This window comes from Hylobates moloch, unplaced genomic scaffold, assembly GCF_009828535.3.
Source record: "Hylobates moloch isolate HMO894 unplaced genomic scaffold, HMol_V3 SCAFFOLD_8, whole genome shotgun sequence".
Taxonomy (NCBI): Eukaryota; Metazoa; Chordata; class Mammalia; order Primates; family Hylobatidae; genus Hylobates; species Hylobates moloch.
In genome coordinates, this window is record NW_026652283.1 from 4,782,207 (window position 1) to 4,808,268 (window position 26,062).

General features: G+C 44.6%; 2 protein-coding genes across 3 annotated transcripts in view; both read left to right on the forward strand.

Moving 5' to 3' along the window:
• Window positions 1-24,696, forward strand: part of KCNA6 (potassium voltage-gated channel subfamily A member 6) — a 41,086-nt gene extending 16,390 nt beyond the window's left edge. The window contains exon 2 of one of the 2 annotated variants that reach the window (XM_032159357.2): window positions 24,608-24,696. The gene's annotated coding sequence lies outside the window, so the exon portion shown is untranslated. The remainder of the gene's footprint in view (window positions 1-24,607) is intronic. The other variant, XM_032159356.2, reaches the window with a different exon arrangement.
• GALNT8 (polypeptide N-acetylgalactosaminyltransferase 8) overlaps window positions 1-25,818 on the forward strand; it is a 131,082-nt gene extending 105,264 nt beyond the window's left edge. Inside the window, exon 12 of the mRNA XM_058442861.1 lies at window positions 24,608-25,818. Coding sequence (XP_058298844.1) covers window positions 24,608-24,721 — 114 coding nt within the window. The 3' untranslated portion in view covers window positions 24,722-25,818. The remainder of the gene's footprint in view (window positions 1-24,607) is intronic.
• Window positions 25,819-26,062: the final 244 nt, after the last annotated feature.

A 26,062-nucleotide genomic window follows, 5' to 3' on the forward strand; every position in this document is an offset into this window, starting at 1 on the left:
AACAGTAAGAATTGGTCTTATTTGTTACGTTTAGAGCTACCTTGCTAGGAAATGTCCACAGATCTGATGCACTCTGCCAGGCAAATGAGGTCGTCCGCATGGCTTTTGCCTTACAGTGTAACAGCCAATTCCTATGCGCGTTGTTAACCAAATCAAAAATTGTAACATGGATTTTTTTACAATCACTTTTCTAACGAAAACCTTTTGATGAAAACATTCATGATAACCTTTACTAACTATCCTATTTATGAAATCTTACTCACAATCTGAGAAAGATGCAAATACCAGCAGTGAGTTGTATGTAACCACGTTTTCTCAGTATTCTTTTCCATCTTCCTAAACACTGTTTTCAAGTGTGACATTTGTCCTTTCTCCCAAAGTACTTTTGGTGCTGACACACCACGGTTGGACCTGGTTCCTCTGGTGCTTGGATTTCAGTCCCCTGGAAAGCTGTTTTCTGCTAGGTGTTTTTTGTTTGTTCGTTTTGTTTTTTTGGTGCTGCTGAGGGCTCTTACCTCTGACCCTCCTCTGCTCATCCAGCAAGTCCTGAGGTTTGCTGTGTGCTCCTCACCAACCGGCCCAGGCTGAACTTCCTTCTTCCATGGTGTCCCTTCTGTGCTCAGAGGCAAAAGCAGAAAGGAGGGAGTTGCTCTTGTCCTGTTGTTGCCTTTGTACCGATTCCTTTTCTGTACATCTTGAGCCATGAGGAAAAGTTTCTGGTATTAAAGCCACTAAAAGTCAGAAGAAGTGGACTGCGGGGTGGATGAGGATTGCATCCAATTCTGGGTCTGTCACTAACCTGCTGTGTGACCCTACACATGTCACCTGCCTGGCCCTCAGCAAATGCTAGCCGTTAGTATTGTTCTTCCCCCAGAGTCTTCAGTGTAAAGTGAGGTCATTGGATTCGATGACTCGGTTCCTGCTTGAAAATTCTGTGGATACCCAAGTGTATTAATCAGATGTGCAGCTGGCTCCCTGAAAACTTGACAGACTTTATTGCTTGGCTTTTGCCACTGGAGTGATGTTTGAAAAAGAGAGTTGGAGTTACCAGATTTTCAACTTTATGTAGAATCACTGAATTTCAGAGCTCATATACGCCAGTCTATTATTTTACAAAGATCAGAACTTACATTTAAAAATATACTCAGCAGGTTGTAGCAAAGTTTTGAAAGAGATACAATAATTTTTATCTACTATCAAGCAGTGATAAACGTCTTCCTTCTCCTTCCTTTCTGCCTCTATTCTTTCCTCCCTCCTTCCTTTCCTCCTCCCCTCCATCCTCCCCTCTCTCTTCCCTCCTTCCTCCTTCTTTCCTTCCTTCCTTCTTTTCCTCCCTCCCTCATTTGTTCCTTCCTTCCTTCCTTCCTTCCTTCCTTCCTTCCTTCCTTCCTTCCTTTCCTCCTTCCCTCCTTCCTTCTTTCCTTTCTCTCGCCCTTCCCTCCTCCTTCCCTCCCTCCTTTTTTTCTGTTTTTCTTAGATGAAGTCTATCCTAGTTATTAAGTGATTCCAGATCCCTCTTTATTTCGGTGTTGCAAAATAAACATTCCTTGGTTTTGGCCGTTTCAAGCACCTTGGCATTATGATGGGAAAAATGCTGGGCAAGAAAAGACATTTCTATATTAAGGAGAAGCAGGGGAGTGCGGCCCAGCAGGGATGCGAACCAGTATTCCCTGAGTCTCAGACTCCACACTAGAGGAAGAAGTCTGTAGAAAGGACAAAGGAAAGCAAGGCTGGTGTTACTCTTTGGTATCTTTAGACAAAGTAGAAGCTGGCTTCTTCCATTTCTGGGAGAGAGCAGTAAGCAGCCCCAAGGGCAGGCATTGGATTGTAGTGCCTGGGTCACCTCACTGTGCCACAAAGTGGCTCTGGGGTAGAAAAGTCCCTGGAAAAGTGTCTAGCTCTGACCTCACAGCTCTGCCCTGGGAAGCTCCCGAGCTGGGCCTAGCCCTGCACAGCTCCACCAAGGTCCTGCTGCTCTTTGGTGTGTGTTCATCATTCTCCTCCCTCTCAGCTTTCCTTCCTACTCTTAGCGCAGCCTCATGAAGCCTCACAGTCCCTGGACAGGGATAGGAAGCCCGTGTGGGCTCCTAATGTGATGTTTGACCTTGAACAAGTTGCTTCAATTGAACGCTTTATTTTCAGACTCTAAAAGGAATATCTGCTCATCATAGAAAATTACCCCAACTTAGAAAAGTATAAGGAAGAAAATAAAAATCCCATAACCCCACCAGCAGAGACGCTCAGTGTTGGAACTTGGTTGTATTTTTCCCCCAGACTAACTTTGTCTATGTCTGTATCTGTATATCTATAGAGATCATTCAGCATTTCACTTGAAAGCTTCATATTATATCTCTAGTTTTCTCATGCAATTACTACATAGCCGTCATAGAGATGCAGCATTCTTTTGGTAACCCACTTCCTATTGGACACTCAGGTTGCTTCTAATGAATGGTGCTACAACGAACACTTGTGGTGTAGGTATTTGTTCACATTTATGACTCCCTCCTTGGCTATACTCCTAAAAGAGTCAAGAGATGTGAACAAAGTGAGCAATTAATTTTCTAGGTATCACCTTTCTCACCTATAGTAAAACCACAACAGAAACAACAATCACTGGTAGCAGCAGACACTCACGTAGCATCTTGTGTGCCAGGCATGTCTCTAAGGACTTATATGTACCAACACGTTTATTCATCCCAGTTGCCCCGTTATTATCTCCCATTTCATAGAAGTAGCTTGCCCAGAGTCACACACAGCCAGTAAGTGGGGTGGTAGGATTTCAGCCTGGGCAGTCCGGCTCCAGAGTCGTGCTCTTATCTGCTAAGCTAGTATTGCCCTTGTGGGATAAAAGAGCTAAAATGAAGAATCCCTGGGGTCCTATTACCTGGGAACATCGCTAACGTAGCATGGAATCCTGCAAATAATGCTAGAACGGAGTAATGCAGTTGCCTGATAAGAGTTCACTGGCTCCTGTCATCCTCTTCGTCCTCCCATTTGTGTGTTTGACGAGCTTGGGGTCTCTGTGTTTGTGAGTGCATGTGCATGGATATGCATGTGTTTGTATAATTTTATGAATGGAACAGAGTCAGCAGAGTGTGAAGCGAGAAAGCCTGAACAATCTATTGACACAACGATAAAGCATTCATAATTGATGCTGTTAGTTATAGACAACTCCTCATCATTTCCTTTTTATCTTAAGGTTCCCAGGCACTTTGATTGGGAAATGTGTCATTTGATAATTGGAGTTTCACCCCGGTGGAGCGGGAATAGGATGGGATTTGGCAGTCTACTATAACCCCATCCCCCCAAAGCATGTCTGTACTTATCGTCTGAGGAGGGTGCTTCCCCTCCTTGAGCTGATTTGCCTGTGCTGTCGAGAAGCATTGCTGGATATGATTATCCAGTAGAAAAGGAGCTAATCGACAAACTTTTCACTGGCATGACGTGTCCATATTGCTCTTATTGCTTGCTAAATATAGAAGTTGCCAGGACCCCTTGAAATTTTGATTCAGAAGATCTGGGAGAAGCCTGAAAATATGCTTTTTTAAAAAACACGTGCTCTGAGTGATCATCTTCAGGGAGTTTGGGGAAGTCTTAGGTGGCAGGTCTCAACCTTCCTAGGATATCAGCATCACCAGATTCTTTTGAATAAAGTACCACTTTCTGTCCTTCTGCTGACTGCCTGCCCTAATTTGAATAACTGATCTAGGGTGGTTTCCAAGTGCAGGATTAAAAAAAAAAAAAGGCTCTAGAGGTTCTTGTGTGCAGCCATAGTTGGGTACCTCCAGCCTAAGAAGTTCTGGTGATAATATCGCACCAATACATTTAATTGCACTTCACATTTTACAACTCTCTTTCACCATTGAACATCATAACAATTCACTAAGGTCAGTGAAGCAGGCATTATTATATTGTCCTTGGCCAAGAGAGGTTGATTAAATTGCCCAAGGCTGCACAGCTTCTCCCTAGTCAGCAGCAGCTGTTCTCTCCTTGGCTCATGGCCAGTCCTGCTAGTTCTTTTGAGAAGGGGCAGCCTCGTCTCCCTTGAGACTCTCAGGATGAAATCAGCTGCCTCTCCTAGTGCTGATGCTCGCGAGGCTCTCCCCTATCTCAGCCACATCTTTTCTACTGCAGCCACTCCTCCTGCTCAGAGGGCCTCTCTCTGAAAGGTGCACTTGCATTTCCCTCCCATGCTCCATCCCACTTAACAGTTAGGTCATGGCACTGAGGGATGGACAGCTTGGAGCCTGGACAGTCCACATCCGCCACCGTGGTCTGAGGACAGAGACATGCTGCTCCCAGCTCCAGCCCCTTCGGTGCCATCCTGCAGAAAGCACTGTGCAAGGTGCATGGCAGGAGCCGGGCAAGTCCCATCCCAAACCCTGCTGCCCCCAGCTACAGCCTCACACCCCCATCCCAAATTCTCACATCCACCACCAAAGCTTCCTTCACCCCTGCATCCCACCCCGGATAACCTGAAAGCCCACCTGAGTCCTTCCTGGGAGGCGGCTGTGTGGGGCTCACTCACCTGCAGTGGTGAGTCCCACTCCGGACACCTGGCCAATGGGAGCTTAACAAGGTGGCCAGCGAAAGAGAAACAGAACCAGGTAATGGCATCCGCCCCTTCCGCCATCCTCCACCCCGCAACCAACTGCGGGCTCAAAATCTCTCCCGATTCAAACCGAGGACTTTTGTTTCTCTTTACTGTTCCTCTCCTTGTCCAGACCTTTTCCTTCACACAGGCTGTATCTTGGAGAGGCTCCCAGTGACTGCAGACTTCCTGTGTCAGAATCCTGCAGCGTCTGTCCCTGGGCTGCTTGGGTGGAGTGGGAGGCTGCGGGAGAAGGCGGGGTTTGCCTTGCAGGCAATGCAGGCAGTGGCGCTGCACCCCGGGAAGAGTTCCAAATGCTGATTCTCTCCATTCCCTTTACCTGCCTACCTATTCAGCAGCCTTGCAACTGAGACGAAGCCACTCCCTAGCAGACTCTTGCGGGATATCGTTCACTTTCCTCTCTCAGGCCCTGCCCACCAGGGGTTGTTGGTTTTGTGAGTTGGTGTGGGGGAGTCAGCAGGGTCCTCAGTGACTTTTGATCGTTCAACACTGACTTTCAGGAAAGGTAAGCTTTCTGCCAACAAAGCTGGTCCCCACTGTGCCTCCTCGTCTTACACAACAACCCTAGGTGGCTTTCCTGCCAGGTGAGAGGATTTGGAAGGACTGCGAAGGGATATGGGACCGACGAGCTCTCCTTTCTCAAAACAGAGGGAGCCTTGGTGCAGATGCACAAAGTGGTCCTTGAAGTTGCATGTGGCCCAGAACAGCTGGCTCGGCGGATCTTTACTGTTCTGGCTGGACATTGTCAGGCAGCTATCAGAGGGCCCAAGAGTCCTTCACAATAACCCCTCATCACCCACAAGCAGCCAGCCAAGTTGGTACTGCTTGATCCCGTCATGCTGACGGTGGATTGGACCAGGGTTGAGCCTGAGAGCCAGCCAGCATGAGCCTCTTTCCTAGAAACCGTTAATCAGGAAAACAAGGTTCTGGTTCAGTCTGGGCTAGCTTCTCTGTGGAGGAGATGGAAAACCTCCCAGCCATGGGAGCTGGAAGGGGTCGGATCCATCCTCCAGCTCCACTTTCTCCTTTTATAAATGCCAAAAAGAATTGGGGTCCTGAGTGACGACTTGATGGGCCCAAGGCCACATGGCTACTATGACTACTTTATAACAGAGCTGGATTTTGGAGTCCAGTGTGTTAATTCACCTATTGCCTTGGCTAAGACACAAAGCTTCTGAAAATAATCTCTTATGAGAGCTTCCATTCAGCTCAGACTTTGAAGAAATGATAGTTGTTACGTACTATACACGGAGAGAGCACAGGTCTCAGTATCAGACAGATCTGGGCTCAAACCCTGGCTCTCCTAGTCACTAGTGTTGAGATCTTGGGCACATTTCTCATACACCTTGTGTTCCTCCAGTATAAAATGGGGATCACTTTGGTCTCCTCACAGAAACATGGTGAGGGTGTTCTATTGAGTAGAAGATATGCTTAGGAAATACTCATTGCTAAATAAAACAAGGCTTCCTGGTCAAAATGAGTAATACCTCCGCCCCTCCTAGTGCTCTGATTCTGAAGCTGGTGTAGTTGTGGAATTATTTAGTGCCCTCATGTTTGTGGTTGGTACCAGAGAACAGGGGCCTTTCTTTTGCTTTTCTTCAGACCCCGAGAGCCTGGGTGTCATCAGTCAGCCCATGACCATCCCTTGTGGGCTTGGGAAAACTCAGACAGAGAGAGAAATGTGAGACTCTGGCAATGTGAAAAAACAAGTATCTCTCTATTACTTTTTTTCTAGCCTTGTGAAGTTGGTTCAGCCTACAACCCAGCATTGATTAAAGGCCTGCTCTGTGACCCCACCCCAGTGGCAGTGCACCCACTGGGTAAGATTAAAGTGAGAGGTGCAGGGACGCACAGGTAGAAGGAGATCCTTCGGGCCTGGTCACATCTGAGTTTATGGGGCAGTGACCTGATACTCCTGAGACGATATGCTTTTTGATACTCTTTTGAGGGTGGCTGCAGAGGACACTGGCTTGTACCTCTGGCCCCTCTGTTCACCTCATAGAATGAACATTTGCAGGCCTGCATTGAGACACTGTTTTGTCCATGTTATGTGCTTCATGCCCTAAGTCACCACATCTGAATTCAATTCCTAGTCACCCACCTGTCTCCAGAACAAATCCCTATGGAATATCCATCTTTCTAGACCCAGAGAGGGTCCTGCCTCTCTCAACCTTCCCTCTGCCCTCATCACTCTAAATCCTAAATCTCTTTCAAAGACCACCTAGCTCATATCCAGCTTTCTTCATGAAGTCTTCATGTGGACTGGACCACTCCTTTTGCACTCAGCAGAGGTTACCTTGTGTTGCTGTACATTTTTAGACTGTAAGAGTCCTTTCTAGAGATACATGTGCCACCAAACCCTCACCTCAGGGGGTCAACAACCTAGTTGAAAATATGTCTTAAGTACAGTTGGGCTGCCATTTTCTTGAAGGCAGGGCCCTGTCTCATCTTTTTTATTCCTCAGAGCACAATAACAGGGAACTACAGGCTGCATATAACAGTGGCATTAAAAAAAGAGAACTTTTTTTTATCTCATATGAAATGGAGTCTTGAGGAAGGACAGCTTCAGTATTGGTAATGCATCAGTTAACTATTGCTATGTAGCTAACCAATTCAAAACTGAAGAGTTTGAAACACCACCATTACTTTATAGCTCCCAATTCAAGCAGATCAGCAATTTTGGCTGGGCTCAGCTGGACAGCTCTTCTGGTCTCACCTGTGCTTCCTCATGCATCTGTGGTCATCTCTAGGTTGATCAGGTGGTGCTGCTGGGGGTTGTGTGGCTGTTGGCCATGGAGTCTCAGTATCCTGCCCATGTTGCTCCCATGTCTCTAGCAGGGCAGCCTGGAGTATCCCTCTTGAGACGAGATTTGGAGTTGGTGCAGTCACTTCTGCTGCAATGCTGTTGACTAAGACTCAGTGATGAGGAAATAGACACTGCCTCTTGATGGAAAGAGCTTCAAGATCACATTGCCAAGGGCAGGTGGAGCATTGGAAGCATTTTTTGTAGTGAGTCTGCCATAGCCAATGATGTTAGGGCTTGAAGAAGTCTGTTCTTAGGACTTGCTTGGCTTTTTGCCTCATGCTCACAGATGGCAGCAGCAGTTCCAAGCATCATGTCCTCACACAACAGTGTGTGAAGGCAAGAAGGGTTGAGCCTAAGGATGAGGAAAATGTCCTCAGCTGTCTCCTATGAGCCTTTCCTTAGGCTGTGGTTAGGGCAGGGCTGTCCTAACCAGAATAGACCAACGGCTAGGGTTACCATGATTAACTTAGAGTCATCCCTAGGCTGGGAGGGACTTGTCATTTTCTTCTTCTTTTCTTCTTCTTCTTCTTCTTCTTCTTCTTCTTCTTCTTCTTCTTCTTCTTCTTCTTCTTCTTCTTCTTCTTCTTCTTCTTCTTCTTCTTCTTCTTCTTCTTCTTCTTCTTCTTCTTCTTCTTCTTCTTCTTCTTTCTTCTTTCTTCCTTCTTCTTCTTCTTCTTCTCCTTCTGCTTCTTTTTCTCCTTCTTCTTCTCCTTCTTCTTTTCCTTCTCCTTCCTTCTTTCTTCTTTCTTCTTTTTCTTCTTCTTTCTTCTTCTTCTTCCTCTTCCTCTTCTCCTTCTTCTTTTTCTTCTTCTTTTCCTTCTCCTTCTTCATCTTCTTCTTTTTTAAATTATTATTATTATTATTTTCATTTTTATTTTTATTTTTATTTTTTTTAGATAGGGTCTTGCTCTGTCTATCACCCAGGCTGGAGTGCAGTGGCATGATCATGACTCTCTGTAGCCTTGATGTCTCAGGCCCAAGTGATCCTCTCACCTCGGTCTCCTGAATAGCTGGGACTACAGGCACACCGACCATGTCTGGCTAATAAATTTTTATTTTTATTTTTTGTAGAGACAGGGTCTTGCTATGTTTCCCAGGTTGGTCTGAAATTCCTGGGCTCAAGCAATCCTCCCACTTTGGCCTCTCAAAGTGCTGAGATTACAGGCGTGAGCCACCATGCCCAGCCAGCCTATCTTCTTTGAAGTGTTGGCTTCCAGAAACTTGAACAAAATTGGGGTTCTGAGAGCACAAAGGCAGTAGTGGGGGGTGACAGCTGGGTTGGGAACCGGTAGGGTGTGGAAGAAGAAACTTACGTGGTGTCTTGTACCCACTTATTTTTTTAAATAGACATTTATATTAAGCCTATAGGTGTGAGGCACTAGAGAATTAAAGGTGAGCAAAACTTTAATCTTCTAAGAAAGTCACATCTAGATGGCAGATACGAGTAAACAGCTGCTGTAGTACAACGGTAGTAAGTGGTAGAAGCGGGGGCTTGGGGATTTAGGGCAGACTTTCAGGGCTTACATGAGGGCCCAGATCCTGCCCTGCTGTTCATGCCTTATCACCAGTGGGTTCTGACAGTAAAGACCAATGCAGGCAGCAAGGCACCACTTTATTAGTATCCAAAGCAGGACCCAGTTACCTGCAATTCAGGGCTCTCCAGTAAAAGACTGAGTTGAAACCCACAACTGGGACTACAGGCCAAAGTGGGGTCTCCTTCTCTCATCTACCTTGGAGCCAAAATCTGTGATAAGCTCTTTTAGAGGTGACTTTCAGGAGGGTGAGAGAACAAGACCCAAAAGTGGTTCTAAGCCCTCTTACCCAGCTGATTTCATGGAGTGAGAATCATACGGACAGAAAGGGAAGGTGCTTGGTCTGACCCAAGGGGCCAGGGACTGAAAAGCAAGCTGGTTATGAGGACTGACTTAAGGCACAATAACTCCATTAACTAGTAAAATGTAGCCTAACCAATGTATTGGGTTCAACTATTGAGATTAGGAATTTAGCATTCTTGGAGTCTATATAGGAGAGAAGCTAATAAATGCAAAATGTAACTGAGTACTCCCATTTTTCTAAGAAAAAGAATTTTTTTTTATTTTTATTTATTTATTTATTTATTTTTTGAGACAGAGTCTCGCTCTGTCGCCCAGGCTGGAGTGCAGTGGTGCGATCTCAGCTCACTGAAGCTCCGCCTCCCGGGTTCACACCATTCTGCTGCCTCAGCCTCCCGAGTAGCTGGGACTACAGGCACCCGCCACCACGCCCGGCTAATTTTTTGTATTTTTAGTAGAGATGGGGTTTCACCGTGTTAGCCAGGATGGTCTTGATCTCCTGACCTCTTGATCCATCTGCCTTGGCCTCCCAAAGTGCTGGGATTACAGGCATGAGCCACCACACCGGGCCAAGAATGAATTTTTTTTAAATTACTTTTTTCTTTCCTTTTTTTCTCCATTTCCCCCAGTTCCCACTTCCTACTTAGCCCTTTATAAATGTAATTCTAACCTTTACCTTCCCTTCAGCAGACACTCCCTACAGGGCAATTTCATCTAACGATGCACTTAGAAGCTCCAGAGTGGAACTCTCCCACCATGAGACTTCCTCATGGGACAACAGTCAATCTCCAACCCAAAGTTGCTTGTTATGAAACTCTCTCCCACCTGGAGAGTTTTGGCTACCTTTAACAACCTAGTTCTGCCTGCAAAGACATCAACTCAGCTGCCTGATAGATAAGGCACCAAGGCCAATATGTGTACCCCGACCTGCTGGCTTCCTCTCCTGCACATCATTCATGCTAGCCCCCCTTTAAAAAGAACCTTCTTTCTGTTCCAAAAGCAAAGTGGTGCCCTTAGGGCAGGAAGCCTGTACTTCTTTCCCTAAGGTAGCTATGGAATAAAAAGTCACTTTTTTTTTTTTTTTTGGACGGAGTTTTGCTCCTGTTGCCCAGGCTGGAGTGCAATGGCACAACCTTGGCTCACTGCAACCTCCACCTCCTTGGTTCAAGTGATTCTCCTGCCTCAGCCTCCCAAGTAGCTGGGATTATAGGCACCTGCCACCATGCTTGGCTATTTTTTTTTTGTATTTTTAGTAGAGACAGGTTTTCACCATGTTGGCCAGGCTGGTCATGATGAACTCTGACCTCAGGTGATCGACCTGCCTTGGCCTCCCAAAGTGCTGGGATTATAGGCACAAGCCAGCACGCCTGGCCAAAAGTCACTGTCTTTATACCAGACCTCACTCTTGTTAATCAGACTCTGCCAGCAGCGAGTAGATCAGGTGGACTCTGTAGTAAGTGATACTGGGGAGGCAGGTAATGGGTGGTCTGGGTAAGTGAGGAAGAGCAACAAATTCTTCCTTGGCACTGGAGGGGGTCAGGGAGGGTTTCCCAGGGGAATTAACACTTCAGCAGGGCCTTGGAAGATGACTTGGAATTTTCATTGTTGAAAATAAAATTCTTAATAAAAGAAATGGCTTGAACAAAAGCATGGGGCTCAAGAATGGGATGCTGTGTTCAAGGACCTAGGAGCTTGGGATATATGCAGTGAGAGAAAGGGTGCAGGAAAGGCTAGAAAAATAAGTTGGACTCAAGATTGTGAAGAGTCATGAAGCTGCTTAGAAGTGGGATTCATTCTGAAGGCCATGGGAGCAAGCAGGAGTTTTAGATCAAAGTGACATACTCAAGTCACATTTAGGAATGATGCCTCTGGCTGAAGCAAGATGGGAGTGGGACAGACTAGCATTGAGGGCACCCAGTGGGAGTAGTGTCTGATATAGCCAGTTGCAGGGAGACATGCCTGGACGGCTCACCCAGGAGAAATATTTTATCATTGACATTGCTTATAATTACCAACTGTGATATTGTGGAATATATATTTGACCTTCATCCTGTTTCCTGGCAGAGGGATCTCCAAAGTGATGTCTTTTTGTATGTCAATGAGTTTACTGATGGCTGGCAGCCCCTGGATAGCTTCAGGACAGTGGCTGGTCACTGAAAATACCAAGGCAGATTATAGGGCTGGAACTTTCAATCCTGTCCCTGACAAGGGGTGAGGGGCTGAAGGTCAAGGCAGTCATCAATGGCCAGTGGTTAAATCAATCATGCCTATATAATGAAGCCTCCATGAAAACTCCAAAAAGGACTGGTTTCAAAGAGCTTCTGGATAGCTGAACACATTGAGGTTCCTAGAAGGTGGCACACCCCGAGAGGGCAAAGAAGCTCTGCGCCCCTTCTCCATACCTTGCATCTCTTCATCACTATCCTTTGTAGTAAACCCATAAATGTAAGTAAGTTTCCTGAGTTCTGTGAGCCACTCTAGCAAATTAAGCAAACCCAAGGAGGGGGTCATGGCAACTCCAGTGTATAAAACCAGTCCCTCAGAAGCACAGGCAAAACAATCTGAGGCTTGTGACTGGCACTGGAAGTTGGGGGCAGTCTTGTGGGGCTGAGCCCTCAACCTGTGGGATCTGATGCTGTCTCCAGGTAGACAGCATCAGAATGGAACTGGAGGACACTGGCTGGTGTCTGCTGCAATTGCTTGCATGTTGGTGGGGAGGAATCGCCAGAGATTTTATCACAGAAATCTGTGCTGATTGTTGTGGTGTGAGAGCAGAGGAAGAAGTTCGTGTTTTTTCTACTCACAGACACATATGGAAATAAAAAGCAATCAACTTGTGGCCAGTATTACTGTTTTAATGTCGTCTGTGGACAATGCAACCCTTTATTGCCTGTGTGGGTACAGACTGCTCTCCACGCACTCCTCGTTGCTCCCCCTTTGGGAGGCTTTTATGGAAACCCAAGCAGGAGAGGCTACAGTCACTTACTGAGCATTTCCTGGGAGTGCATGGATAGACTGCCTGAGTGTGGGCTCTGCAGCTCACAGGCGGTTTGAAGAGAGGCTTTGTATTTGGGTGCTGCTGCGCTAGGCTGCTGAGACTGCTCTCCAAGTGTTCCACTCTGACAGAGTAGAAAATAAGCACACTCACTAAGAGGGCATAAGGTGGGGAGGGATGGGGTGGTTATCATCATCTGACTGTCCTTGGCTGCAGGGTCTCATAAGTTCCACCTCCTGTGGCCATGGCCACAGTGGCATCCCCTTGACCCTCTCCCGGAGCCTAAGAATCCCTTCCTCAGGCTGCTTGGAGGGGGTGGTAAGGAACAGTGTCTCTTTTGTTCTTGGGATGTCCTCCATAAAAATTTCAGAGCTGCCTGGGAATCAAGTTGAGTGGAGATGTTTGACGAATAGGTTTATTCGGAAACAAACCTAAAGCTTTGCCTGCAGCGTCTGTGGCTCCTGGCTTGTCTAGGAGCCCTGCTCCCTGCCTTTGATACTGGGAGGTGGTAGCATGGCACCTTACACACACTGGGGGCTACCAGTGAATTTACAGGGTGATACTATTTGCAGAGCAGTGACTGAAGACAGCTGCCTTTCTTGACCTCTTATTGCTTTTCAAGTGTAGCCTACATGAAATGGGATATGATGGTCCAGTTTACTCAGTCGCCTCTGAAAAATGAGAAACTTTGTTATGTCTATTCGCTGTTTACCTGCTGCCTGATTTTGAACAGAGCACATAACCTATCTGCCATAACTAAATACCATACACTTGCAGGCTTCAATAACAGAGACTTATTTTAACTGCTGTGGTGGCTAGAAATCCATCATCAAGATGTCGGCAAGTTGGTTCCTGGTGAGGGCTCTCTTCCTGGCTTGCAGATGGCTGGCTTCTCACTGAGGATGCACGTGGCCTTTCCTCTGTGCACAGAGTGAGAAAGAGCTCCAGTGTCTGTCCCTTTTTTATGAGGTCACCAATCCCATGGGACTAGGGCCCCACCCTTATGACCTCATGTAACCTTAACTACTTCCTTATAGGTCCATCTTCAAATACAGGCATCCTGAGGTGTAGGGCTTCAGCATGTGAGTTTTGGGGAAACACAAACATTGGTCCATAATACATATCCTTAAAGATATTCTCCTGCTCTGATTGCTTTCAGAGGCTCTCAGGAGTTCAGGCATAATATGCATAAAAAAGCAGGCAAACTCTGCTTATGTATAGAATAATAAAGTTTGTGCATCGAACTCAAAAGCTTAAGGAAGACTTGGTTTAAAGATTTATAATCTTAATAAATTGAATGTAGTTGACCTGTAAACAACATAGATTTAAACTACATGAGCCCACTTACGCATGGATTTTCTTCTGCTTCTGCCACCCCTGGAACAGCAAGACCGACCCTTCCTCTTCCTCCTTCTCCTCAGCCTACTCTGTGTGAAGACAATGAGGATGAAGACCTTTACGATGATACACTTCCACTTAATAACCAGTAACTATATTTTCTCTTCCTTATTATTTTCCTAACATTTTCTTTTCTCTAGCTTACTTTATTGTAAGAATATACTACATAATACATATGACATACAAAATATGTGTTAAATGACTTTTTATGTCATCAGCAAGGCTTCTGGTCGACAGTAGGTTATTAGCAGTTAAGTTTTGGGAGAGTCAAAAGTTATATGCAAATTTTCAACTGCTCAGGGGTCGGCACCCCTAATCCCAAGTTGTTCAAAGTCAACCGTATTTATTTATCAAAGCAATGTATTTTCTAAATAACTATTCAGGAAACAAAAGCCACCTTGTGGAAACATAAAAAGTGCCCATTGACATGTATGTATACGTGCATAGAAAAAAGACTGGAAGTATGTTAATAATAATAGTCATAGCTAGCAGTTACAGAACACTGTGCCTTATATCAACATGATCTTAAATCCTCCCATTGTGGAGTAGCTTCAATTATAGTTCCCATTTATCAGAGGAGGCCACCGAGCAACTGGCCTAAGACCAAGTCTGTGTGGCTCCAAAGGCAAAGTGCTTCTTTTCTGGGTAGAAGGGACATTCACAATTTTTTGTTTCTTTTTTATAGTTTTCTGAAGTCAGTGAATTATTTATAATGACTGTGTACTTTTTCTTTTGGAAGAGAAAAAGCTTCCATCATGAAAAGTTACAATGGATGGCTATGGTAAGAGGCAAACAGGGAAAAGAAATCATAAGCTCTGTATGAAAGGGTTTATGTCACTCCTGAATATTCTAGTTGAAAAAAGAAGCAGTTGATTTGGGCATAAAATGGTATTTTGTTTGCATTTCATTGATGATTATGATATATATCTATATATCTATATCTATCTATCTATCTATCTATCTATCTATCTATCTATCTATCTACATCCTCTTAAAGATAAAGTGATGCTTGAGAGTGTCTGGACTATTTTCCTGTAAGTAACAACCCCATTAAAAAGTGGGCAAAAGACCTGAACAGACACTTTTCCAAAGAAGGCATGCATGTGATCAATAAGCATATGAAAAAAGCTCAATATCACTCATCTTTAGAGAAATGGAAATCAAACCCACAATGAGATACCATCTCACACCAGCCAGACTGGCTATTACGAAAAAGCATAAACTGTAGCCCTAACTCGTTGCATGCCACTTCTTTACCTCCTGGGAATGAATGCACAGGGCTCTGGTGACAAATCTGAGGGAAGTAGAAAATTTTACCAAGCTCAAGGTTTTAAGGGATGACACATTCCATATCAATCACAGAAATGGCAGAATGCTTGGGAAACATCTGTTGAGCCTAACTCCCATGAGACTGAGATGGTCAGTGGTACACACTGGGTCAGCAAGAAGGATGGTTCAGATTCTGGTCCCAGAATTCCCTGCTGATGTGGCATAGCCCAAGCTCTGGGGAGTGGAGCCCATTTAGGGATGTGTCCCCCAATAGCTAGCTGTTGCTGGAGACTGACTGGAGGCAGAGGATAGGATGTTTTTAAAGTGCACACAAGGAAGATTCTCAATTGTGTTATATTGTGAACATAAAAATTTAGGACTCCCCGTGTTGATTGCAGCTTGTGTCTGAGGGGACCCTATTTAAGGAAGACAACCTGACAGTCTTACTCCTTAGAAGGAACTTTAAAGAATATTTGGTTGATCATATAGTCCTGATAAGCAGGAAGAAAAAGAAAGGATGAATTTAAACTCATTTTACTCTCGCAAAGGGTGACATCAATATTGGATTATCAGGCAGTACCTAATTGCACAAGGAGTATAAACAAGTGGTGCTCAACATTCCATGTTCAAATTTAGAATCCCCCAATGCCCCCATCTTATGCTGAATTTGGAATCGTGTGCGTTAGCTGACAGATGAGCAATGTTATGGTGGCCCCATCAGCCAGCCAGTATCAGCATCTTTTCTGTATAATAATCTGGCAATTTATTAAGATTATAAAATAAATAATAAAGATTAATAAGATTGATTTAATCTTATTTTTGGCATTTTTTGTCCTTATTTTATAAAACTGAGAAGAAAATAGAGACATCTACAGCACAAAGCATAGGTGTTAAAACTTAATAGACTTGAGGCAAGATGAAAATCATTAGATTTGCCTAAAGCGCTCTATCAGATGATCAGTGGAATTCAGCCAATTGAATATGTATTGAAGTGCAGAGGAAGGTAACGTACTTAAAGAGGAAGGTGAAGTGCTGGAAATGTACCGTCGACGATTATGTCTAAAAGGTGAACTGTGAAGGAGGGTTCTGTACCATGTTAGCTTGCCGGCAGAGAAACTCATACAACACATGATCTTTTGCACACTTTCTGTCAGTCAGTTTCCATTTCCAGACATTTAAATTTTATATCTAAAAATGGGGACTGGTAATATAGAGAGGAGAGAGGGAAACGGCATTCAAAGAAAAAACATGTGATCTCCAAGTTGTAGAATTTTAGGGTAGAGATGAGACAGATGAATAAAATGTTATTTAAACCAAAGCAATACATACTGGTTATTGCCATAGTAAAGAATAGTGTTTCACACCAATTTTTCAGCATATAGATATTCAGGTCTTCCTGTCTTCTAGGCACTGGGGATATAGTGATAAATGAAACAAAAGATTTCTTCCTTTTATGGAGCTTGTGTGTGTGTGTGTGTGTGTGTGTGTGTGTGTGTGTGTGTGCTGATAAGGAGGAGGAGTGGAAGGAGATGTTAATCCATTAAGCCCAAATGTAAAATTGCAACTGTGCACATGTTACTAGGAACTGATACCCACAAAACTGCTATGAAAGTCCAAATTAGGGACATTTAACTCAATGACATTTTAGCTGATATTTGAATGACTAGCAGGAGTTAAATAGTCAAAGGAGGTAGAAACCACATTGCAGGGAGAGGGGACAGTATATCCAAGGCCCCATGATTAGAGAAACATGGTAAGTATAAGCACGGTGAGCTTGGAGCTAGGTCCACAGCTTAAGAGTTTTATCTTCAGGCTTGGAGCCATGGGATGAATGCCTTAGTGGGTTTCAAGTGGTGGGGTGGTGAAAAGGTTTGTTAGTTCTCACACTGCTATAAAGAGCTACCTGAGACTTGGTAATTTATGAAGGAAAGAGGTTTAATAGACTCACAGTTCCACAGGCTATACAGGAAACATGACTGGAGAGGCTTCAGGAAACTTACAGTCATGGTGGAAGGGTGAATGAGAAGGAACCATGTCTTCACGTGGCGGCAGGAGAGAGAGCAAAAGGGGAAGTGCTACACACTTTCAAACAATCAGATCTTATGAGAACTCACTCACTATCATGAGAACAGCAAGGGGGAAATTCACCCCCATGATCCAATCACCTCCCACCAGGTCCTGCCCCCAACATTGGGGATTACAATTCAACAGGAGATTTGAGTAGGGACACAGCCTAACCATATCAGATGGGGTAATATGATCGGATTTGTGAGTGAAAGTATCAGTCTGGCCACAGTGTAATGGACTGGAGGGACTGGATGGATGCAGGTGGACCAATTATAAAACTTGTGTCCCTCGCCAGGTGAAAGGTAGGACTAGGGCAATGGCAGATGGAGATGGAAAGAGGTGAATGGGGTTGAGAGCCTTGGGAAGGTGAAAGCTTTGGTACTTGGGAGTCAATTGGAGGTGATGGGATAGACAGAAAGGGAAGAAGAGGATGACTTCTAGGCATTAATAATACAAAACAGTAGATAATTCAATAGTCACTTCATTTTGGTATTAGAATGAAATATGATTTGGGTGGAGGACAAAACAATGATCATGTTTTTAAAAATTCTTTACTTTTTATTAAAATAATACATGCACACAGTTTGAAAAGTGAAACAATAGTTATATTAGGCCATTCTCACGTTGCTATAAGGAAATACCTGAGAGTGGATAATTTATAAGAAAAGTTTAATTGGCTCACGGTTCTGTAGGTTGTACAGGAAGCGTGGAGGCATCTGCTTCTGGGGAAGCTTCAGGGAGGTTTTACTCATGGTAGAAGTCAAAGTGGGAGCAGGCAATTCACAGGGCGAAACCAGAAGCAAGAGAGCGAGGTGCGCAGTGCCACATACTTTTAAACAACCAGATATCATGAGAACTCACTCGCCATCTCAAGGACAGCACCAAGGACATGATGCTAAACCATTCATGAGAACTCCACCCCCATTCCCCAGTCACCTCCCACCAGAACCTACCTCTAATATTGGAGATTACATTTGACATAAGGTTTGGGTGGAGACACAGATCCAAAACCATATCAATAGTATAAGGCTTCCAAGGAAAACCAGCTTGCCTATGTCTCTCTCTTCCTTACCATGAAGCCAATCCATAGGGGGACCACTTTCAATTATTTTAAGTTCATTTTCTGGGATTGACCTCTATTTTTTCCCAGTAAATGCAGATGTTGCTATTTCTTGATTTACTTTTTCATTTTCTAAAGCACCTACTATGTGCCAGTCACTCTGTTCTAACCATGGATGCATCAGCAAACAAATTATGGATACATGTAGCAAACAGAATTCCCTGTCCTCATGGTGCTTTCCTTCCAGTAGGGAGAATAAGCAAATATTTAAATGAAATATTACTATAACCATCTCATTATAATGAGGTGGTGCCCTTTATAGAGATGATTATAAATAATATGGAGAAAAGTAAACAACAGCAGAGGTAATGTAGGGAATGTCAGGGAAGAAGTACAGTGTTAAAAAACGGAGTGGGAGAAGGGGGTGACCTTACTGAGAAGATGGCATCTGAGCACAGAACCTGTAGGATGGGAGGACTGGACCCTGTGGATATTAGGGGAAGGGCATGCTAAGCAAAGGGAACAGCATGTGCAAAGGCCCTGAGGTGGGAGGATGTGGGGTAACTGAGGAACAGAACAGCAAAGGGGCCTTTACTGCTGGAGGAAAGTGAATGAAGAGGAGAGTAATTTGGGTGGGGTAAGCCAGGGCAACACAGATTGCATAGGGCCTTTGGGCTACCATAGGGACTGTGACTCTGCGTGATGGGCATTACCTCTTGCCTTTGTACATGAAGCCGTATGTCGTCTACCACTTTCTCTGCCTCCCCCATAATTTTTTGGTTAAATCAGTGTTCAGTGTATCTGTCATTATCACTATCAAAGACTATTTTCTGCATTGCCAAGCAGTATATTATAATGTTCATTTAATCTTTTGTAAACATTTTGTTAATAATTGCCTCATTTTCTTCACCTGCTTAATTTTCAGTGTTCCTGTTTATAATTCTTTCCAGATTTGCCAACGGAGTTGGAAAAAAACCCTCTAAACATGGTTTTCCATGGGGTCAGATGCATCAGGCTCTGAGCCATTTGGTTCCTTTCCCCTTGCAGCCTTCCATTCCGGAGGCTTCCCTCCCCCACTGTGTTGCCTGCTTGCTCTCTGCCCTGTACAGCTGGTGTCCTGGGAATTCTTTTCCTTCCCTTCTACATTGGGTCTTCGTTTTCCTGGACTATATGTTTCTTCTTTCTTGGTTTATTTCTTCTCTGGATGGGACAAACCCTTCAGTAGGGTAAGAAAGGGTAAATGGAAAGTACAGTTTTGAGCTTTCATGCCTAAAAATGCCTTTATCCGGTTCTCAAACTTTGTTCTCAAACTTTATTAATTACTGGATGGATGGTAAATTCCAGAATGGGTATCGTGGTTTCTTAGAATTTTGAAAGCATTGCTCTGCTGCTTCCTAACTTCCACCCTTGCTGCAAGAAGTCAACACTTTTCTGATTTCTTTGTACATGAACTTCACTCCTTCTGCAGGTTGTTAAGCTTTTCTCTTTATGGATACTCTGCAATCATGGTTACAGACATTGTTGTGGATGCGTTGGACATCAGGCATAGGGTTCCTAGAACAAACAGAGGATACCTGTTAAATTTGAATTTTAGATAAACTAGGAGTAATTTGTGCAATGTTTGGGACGTACTTGTACTAAAAGATTTAAATGTAAAATTTAAATGTACCTGGTGTCCTTTTTTGTTCGTTTTTGCTAAATCTGGCAACCTCAGAACTCGGCTCTTAGTCTAGAGACTTGGTTTGGGGCCATTTTCCTGTGTCATTTCTTTTCTTTTAAATTAAAATATTAGTCTAAGGGTAAAAAGGTAAAATATTTCAATAAGGCTTATAACAACAGTAACAATCCCCTGCCCTACCCTTCCTCATCCCTATCTTGCATCCTTCAGAAGCAATTTCTTGGAACTCTTTAGCTGTTTCTTCTACATTTGTCACTGGATTTCTTAGTACAGGTTGCAGATCCTTTATCTCACATACCTGGACCAGACATGTTTCAAATTTTAGAGTTGTTTTTTTTAATTTTGGAATATTTGCATATACATAATGAGGTATCTTGGGGATGGTACCCAAGGCTAAACCAAAATTCACTTATGTTTCATATACACTTTGTACACATAGTCTGAAGGTAATTTTTAAATAACTCTGTGCATGAAACAAAGTTTGCGTACATCGAACCACCAGAAAGCAAAGGTGTCACTATTTCATGTTGGTGCTCAACAAGTTTCAGACTTTGGAGCATTTTGGATTTTGGATTTTGGGATTAGGGATGATAGACCTGTAACATACTTACATTGCTTTTTAATTTTTACTTTTTAAGTCTTAGGAAATTTGACTTCCAACTATGGAAGATAAGGATTTAGCTTTCTTACACTACCCACCGTTATTCTCCACAATATAGACACACACCCGTCTCAACCCACTGTAATATAAATGACATATTTATTAGTTCAGTGTTCATCCTACTTCATTATGATGGTGTCAGTAGTATTCCTCCTCGAGCCGCATAATGTGCAGGGTTGTAATTCTGTTTCCTTTCTTGCACTGCTTTTTGCTTTCTTCTGGAGTCGCTGAACATCTTTTTTCCTTGTTTAGTTTTCTATATACCTATCACTGATACCCAAATGGAGAGTGGGGTTCAGTAAACTTCCCACCATATCCAATCCAGGTCTCCACCTTCATTTGATTTTGGCCATCTGTCTCCTGTTCAGGATGGTTAGGCCTTTCTTAGGTCCTTCAGGCTCCCGAGTAACTGGGACTACAAGCGCCCGCCGCCACGCCTAGCTTTTTTTTTTTTTTTTCTTGTATTTTTAGTGGAGTTTTACCATGTTAGCCAGGATGGTCTCGATCTCCTAACCTCGTGATCCATCCACCTCGGCCTCTCAAAGTGCTGGGATTACAGACATGAGCCACCGCGCCCAGCCGGAACACCTCTTTACTATTGTCCACAGATTTCCTTCTGCCTCTCTGCTGCAAGTAGTTGCTTTGATGAGGATAGCATTTGAGATTGAAAACCACCCCCATTGTATTCTAGTTTCTAATGATGCTTTTGGTAAAATGTGATATCCTAATTTCTAAATTTCATGATGCTTTACCTTGATGTGGGTCTATCTTTATCCATTTTCTTGAGTGTTCGTTGGGCACTACTGGTCTGGAAGTGCATGTTTTCAATTCTTGAACATTTAAAAAACGATTTCTTTAATAATGTTCTTTCATTCTTTTTGCCTGTTCTCTTTTTCTGTAACTCTGGATCCCCTGGGCTGGTTCTCAAATTTCCTTATTTTTTTCTCTATTCTTTTCCATTCTACTTTCTGGGAGGGGCCCTCAACTTTCGTTTCTAGCTCTTCTGTTGAAGTTTTGATTTTGGCTGTCATATTTTTCATTTCCAAAGAATTATTTTCTTCTTCTAGGGTGGGTCCTTTTTTAATAGCAGCCTGTTCTTGTTTTATGGATAAAATAGTCCATCTTATTTATCTGAGGATTTTTAATATATCTGAAGTTTTTTTCTTGCTTCTGGAATTTTCTGTTTCCTCTGAGTTTCTGTCTTTGGTTTTGACCTTTCAGAGGCTTCCCTGAGATGTCTGTAATTTGATGATCTCTGTTCGTTTTCATGAGTGAAGTACTAAGAAGCTTACTGGAATCTCTGTGTCCTTGGAGCTTGTGGAGTGGTGAGCTTACTGCAGAGTGATGAAGCTGGGATCAGACTGTCTCACTGGCAGCCTCCAGTGTCTACAGGCCTTTTTTTCTTGGAATCCTTTGGTTTTTCCAGGAAAATATTCTCCAACTGCCTGTTTGATATTACCTTGGGAGCAGAGCAGGGGAAGTGGCCAACTGTCTCACCGTTCAGCATGTGGACTTTCCCCTCACACTTAACTCTTTGCTTTCAGTACGGTTCCTCCAGAGCCTCACATGGTGCCAGCTTTCCTTGAGTCTAGGCCTTTCTGGTCTAGTTTCTCCAGAATAAATTTTACATCTTTTGACAAGGTGGTGGGATGAGTGGGTGCTTGGCTTTGTGAGGTTGCAAAGGAGACCCGAAAAGGCGTGTCTACCTGCAACCAGTTTTTAGCTCTGCCCCTCAACCCTGCCTCTGTTCACCTGACACCCTGAACTCCTGAGCCTTTAGAGGTTCCTGGGGGCAAATCAGGTTTTATCTCATTGGCCTCAGCAGGGACTCAGGCTTTAAATCTTGCCCCCTCCCAAGTAAAATGCTATTTCTCCAGGGGCTTTCCATCACCTGCAAATTGGCTTTTAATATTTTCATCCACTATTCTGATTTATTTGTCTATGTAATTTACCTCCTCTCTCCTCTGTAAAATTTTCCTACACTGTTATTTTCGTAGGGTTTCAGGAGGGAGAAAAAAAAAAAAATCCAACTTTTTTTTTTTGTTTGTTTTGAGACGGAGTTTTGCTCTTGTTGCCCAGGCTGGAGTGCAGTGGCGCAATCCTGGCTCACCGCAACCTCTGCCTTCCGGGTTCAAGCGATTCTCCTGACTCAGCCTCCTGAGTAGCTGGGATTACAGGCATGCGCCACCATGCCCGGTTAATTTTGTATTTTTAGTAGAGACAGGGTTTCTCCATGTTGGTCGAGCTGATCCCAACTTTTTAATCAGCCATTTTAAACTCTAGATCACATGGACTTCCCCAGTGATGTATTCTTTGGGCTCGCATAAAAATTATAGGGCATTCAGTGGCTCACGCCTGTAGTCCCAGCACTTTGGGAGGCTGAGGCGGGCGGATCACGAGGTCAGGAGATCGAGATCGAGACCATCCTGCCCAACACGGTGAAACCCCGTCTCTACTAAAAATACAAAAATTAACCAGGCATGGTGGCACGCGCCTGTAATCCCAGCTACTCGAGAGGCTGAGGCAGGAGAATTGTTTGAACCCTGGGAGTCTGAGGTTGCAGTGAGCCAAGATCGCCACTGCACCCAGCCTGGCGACAGAAGGAGACCCCGTCTCAAAAAATAAAAATAAAAAAAAATAAATAAAATAAAAAATAAAATAAAAAATTACGGTGCATTCCCTAAGAACATACTGTAGGTGGAGCCATAGAACAGTCCAGGGAGAAAGCTTGTGATGTTTAATTTACATCCATAGCGGGAGAATTGAGTGTAATGACCCTTGGCATTTGGAACTTGTGTTCAGGCACCTGACACAACTCCACATTTATGAACGCAGAAGTGCTTGTACAGTCTTTTCCTGAATCACATGTGTGTGGGAAGAGCAATGAGTTTTCTGTTCATTTCCCTTTGAAACAATCAAAGAAAACTTTGACCATTTGCTAAGGTGTTACCTTTCACCTGATGGCCACTGGACTTTCACACAGAGATTTTTGCTCTGTTTTTTTTTTTTTTCCACCACTTTGCAAGAGCTACTGCACCCTCACGAAGCCAGTAGGAAGCCCCTGGCAATGTCCTTGTGAGTCTGACGCCAGAGAGTCAGTGACAGTCACCAGGCAAACTGCTGTCCTGAACCCCATGCTTTACAGTTAAATTTGTGCTTGAGTAAGATTACAAGTTACTCCATGTTATGGACCTTAGGGCTTGCTCCCAAAGGGTTTAAATCACAAATATGAAGTCTTTCCCTTCTGCAGAAGTCTACTGCATGGGCACAATCATGATAGCAACTGGAGTTTATGGAAACCTTATTGACCTTTTCCAAAGCGGTTCCACAAACACCTTGTTATTGTTGCTTCCGTTTCACGTGCAGAAACAGAAATGACAATGATTGCTCGTTTGTTTGGCTACGTTGGCTTGCCCTTGGAGTGCTTTGTGATAGTCACAGAGACACATGCATTGTGTCAGAGCTGACAAGCGAGGAGTTTAACTGCCCAGGCCACGGTAGAGGTGGATGTTAAACACAGGACTTCGGGCAGCACATCTCACAGGCTTTGCAACAGAGTGTGGGCCAGACGGTAAAGGCAGCAGAGAGATCAGTCATGCAGGGGACAGCCAAAGGGGCTCTTGGAGGTGGGGGTTCAGCCGGGCCTAGAGGGACTGGATTCAGCATTGTGGAAAGGAGACTCGAGAACATTCCAGCAGGGTAGGGGTGGGGTAAGGAGGAGCCAGGTGGTGGCAGGAACTCTTTCAGGAGAGAGGAACGCGCCTGACGCTGGTGCAGGCTGAGGGTCCGAGAGGGGACCCTTCGACCATGTGGACGGTGGGAGGTGTCAGGGAGCAGCGAGAGCAGCTGGATAGATCAGATGAGACTGTGCCTTCTGGGGCCTGGAAGTCAGGCACATGGCGTGGACTTGACTCTAGAGGGACTCAGGGGCCATTAAAGGTGGAGTATTAATGACAGCAGTATTAAGGACAACACGGGCAGAAATGGCTTCAGGTTATACAAGCTCATAGTCACTGATTAGTTGCTGGAGTTCACTGGGTGGCAGTGGGAGGTACAGTTTGAACAGACCAGAGCACCTAAGGATGGGGACCCGGTAGGAGATCACTAGGCAAATGCCAGCGAGGTGAGGAAGGACACTGGTGTGTCCAGGTTTCTCAGTCCCATCCCTCATGCGACACACCCTCATATCGCTAACTACATGTCCTTTTGTTCTGGTTCCTCCCCGGCAGGAAAAATGCTGGCAGGTGGTGCAAGCAAGGACATCTACGCATAGAATTCTGACAGCAGCTGGACCCTCAACTTCTTCAGAAGACGAGACCCCCTGCCTGGGCCATCTGGCCTGACACCCCTCTGGAGGCCCCCCACAAGCAGCAACCAAGCCAGAAAAAGCTGAGACCAGACCTGCTGTCCCTAAAGATGGGGCCCAGAATGTCGGGGTGAAGCTGTAGGAACAGGGTGAAAGCTGGTGGTGTGGGCAAAGAGACCAGCTGTGGGGTGGTCAGGGGATTCCGGGAGGTGCATGGTTATGTTGCAGACCCCCCCCAGGACAAGGGTGGCTGTGGAAGAATGGCAAATAAACACATGGCAAAGTCTCGAAGGCTGTGCGTGATGCCGTGAGAAAACATCGACGGCCAAGTTAGGCAGACAAGCCAAGTGGTCTCCACAGCAGTAGGCAGGGATCTGAAATTCAGAGCACCTGCAGCTTTCTGGGTATCCTCACTACTCAGGAGGATGTGATGGCCACACATAGATCACCAGGAAGAGGGCTTGATCACCCTCTGCCATGACCCGGCCCACAGATGGGGGACATTCTGCAAGAAAGTAAGACGCATAACCCATGATGTAAGAGTTATCTGCCTCTGATAGACACGTGACTGGGTGAATATCAAGGGCAGAGTTATTTTTGTATGTGGATTCTCCAGAGGCCAGATGATGCTGTGTGCGGGGTCTCCCAGGTACAGTAAGGATGTTCTTTCTAGTCACCCGCATGGTTCTTATAACTGACAGCCGTTCTCTCTTGGCCTGTCCTCAGTGGAAGGGGGGGTAACATTACTTCTCAACAATCAAACAAGCCCTGTCCTGTTCCAGGATCTCTGGTGGGAGACATTCCCACTGCTAGTCACTCATTCAGGTATCTTTTCCTCTTCCTGACAAAATGAAGGATCAGGATGATTTTCTTGCGTGGAATTTTCTTTCCTAGTGAGGTGTTGCTGGGGCTCCAGGTTGCTTTAATGCCCACACCCTCCCAGATTGTCCTGAGTGCTGGGGCTTCATGACCGTGCTGCAGAATTCTGGACAGCAGGGACCGTAGCCTTCGCCATGTGTCTAGCAGAGCACCTGATACAGAATTGCCACTCATACCATGTGTGGTGAATGAATGAGTGAGGAAATAAATGAAAGAAGTGTTGGATCTGGTTAATACATACAGTTAAAACACTTACATGCAAATAATCTGGGGCCCACACATTGTTTACTACAAGTGAAGGTGGCTGTCAAACATCCCTGAAAAACACACACACACACACACACACACACACAAACATGTACACACCCCTTTTCTCTGCCAGGCTTCTCTAAATAAACCCAGTAACTCTACAACATGAACTCTACCGAATTTCCAACTACATAAACCCAACAATTCTGACATCTCCTGTGAGGGTCTGTTTCCCAAACCGTGTCTAACA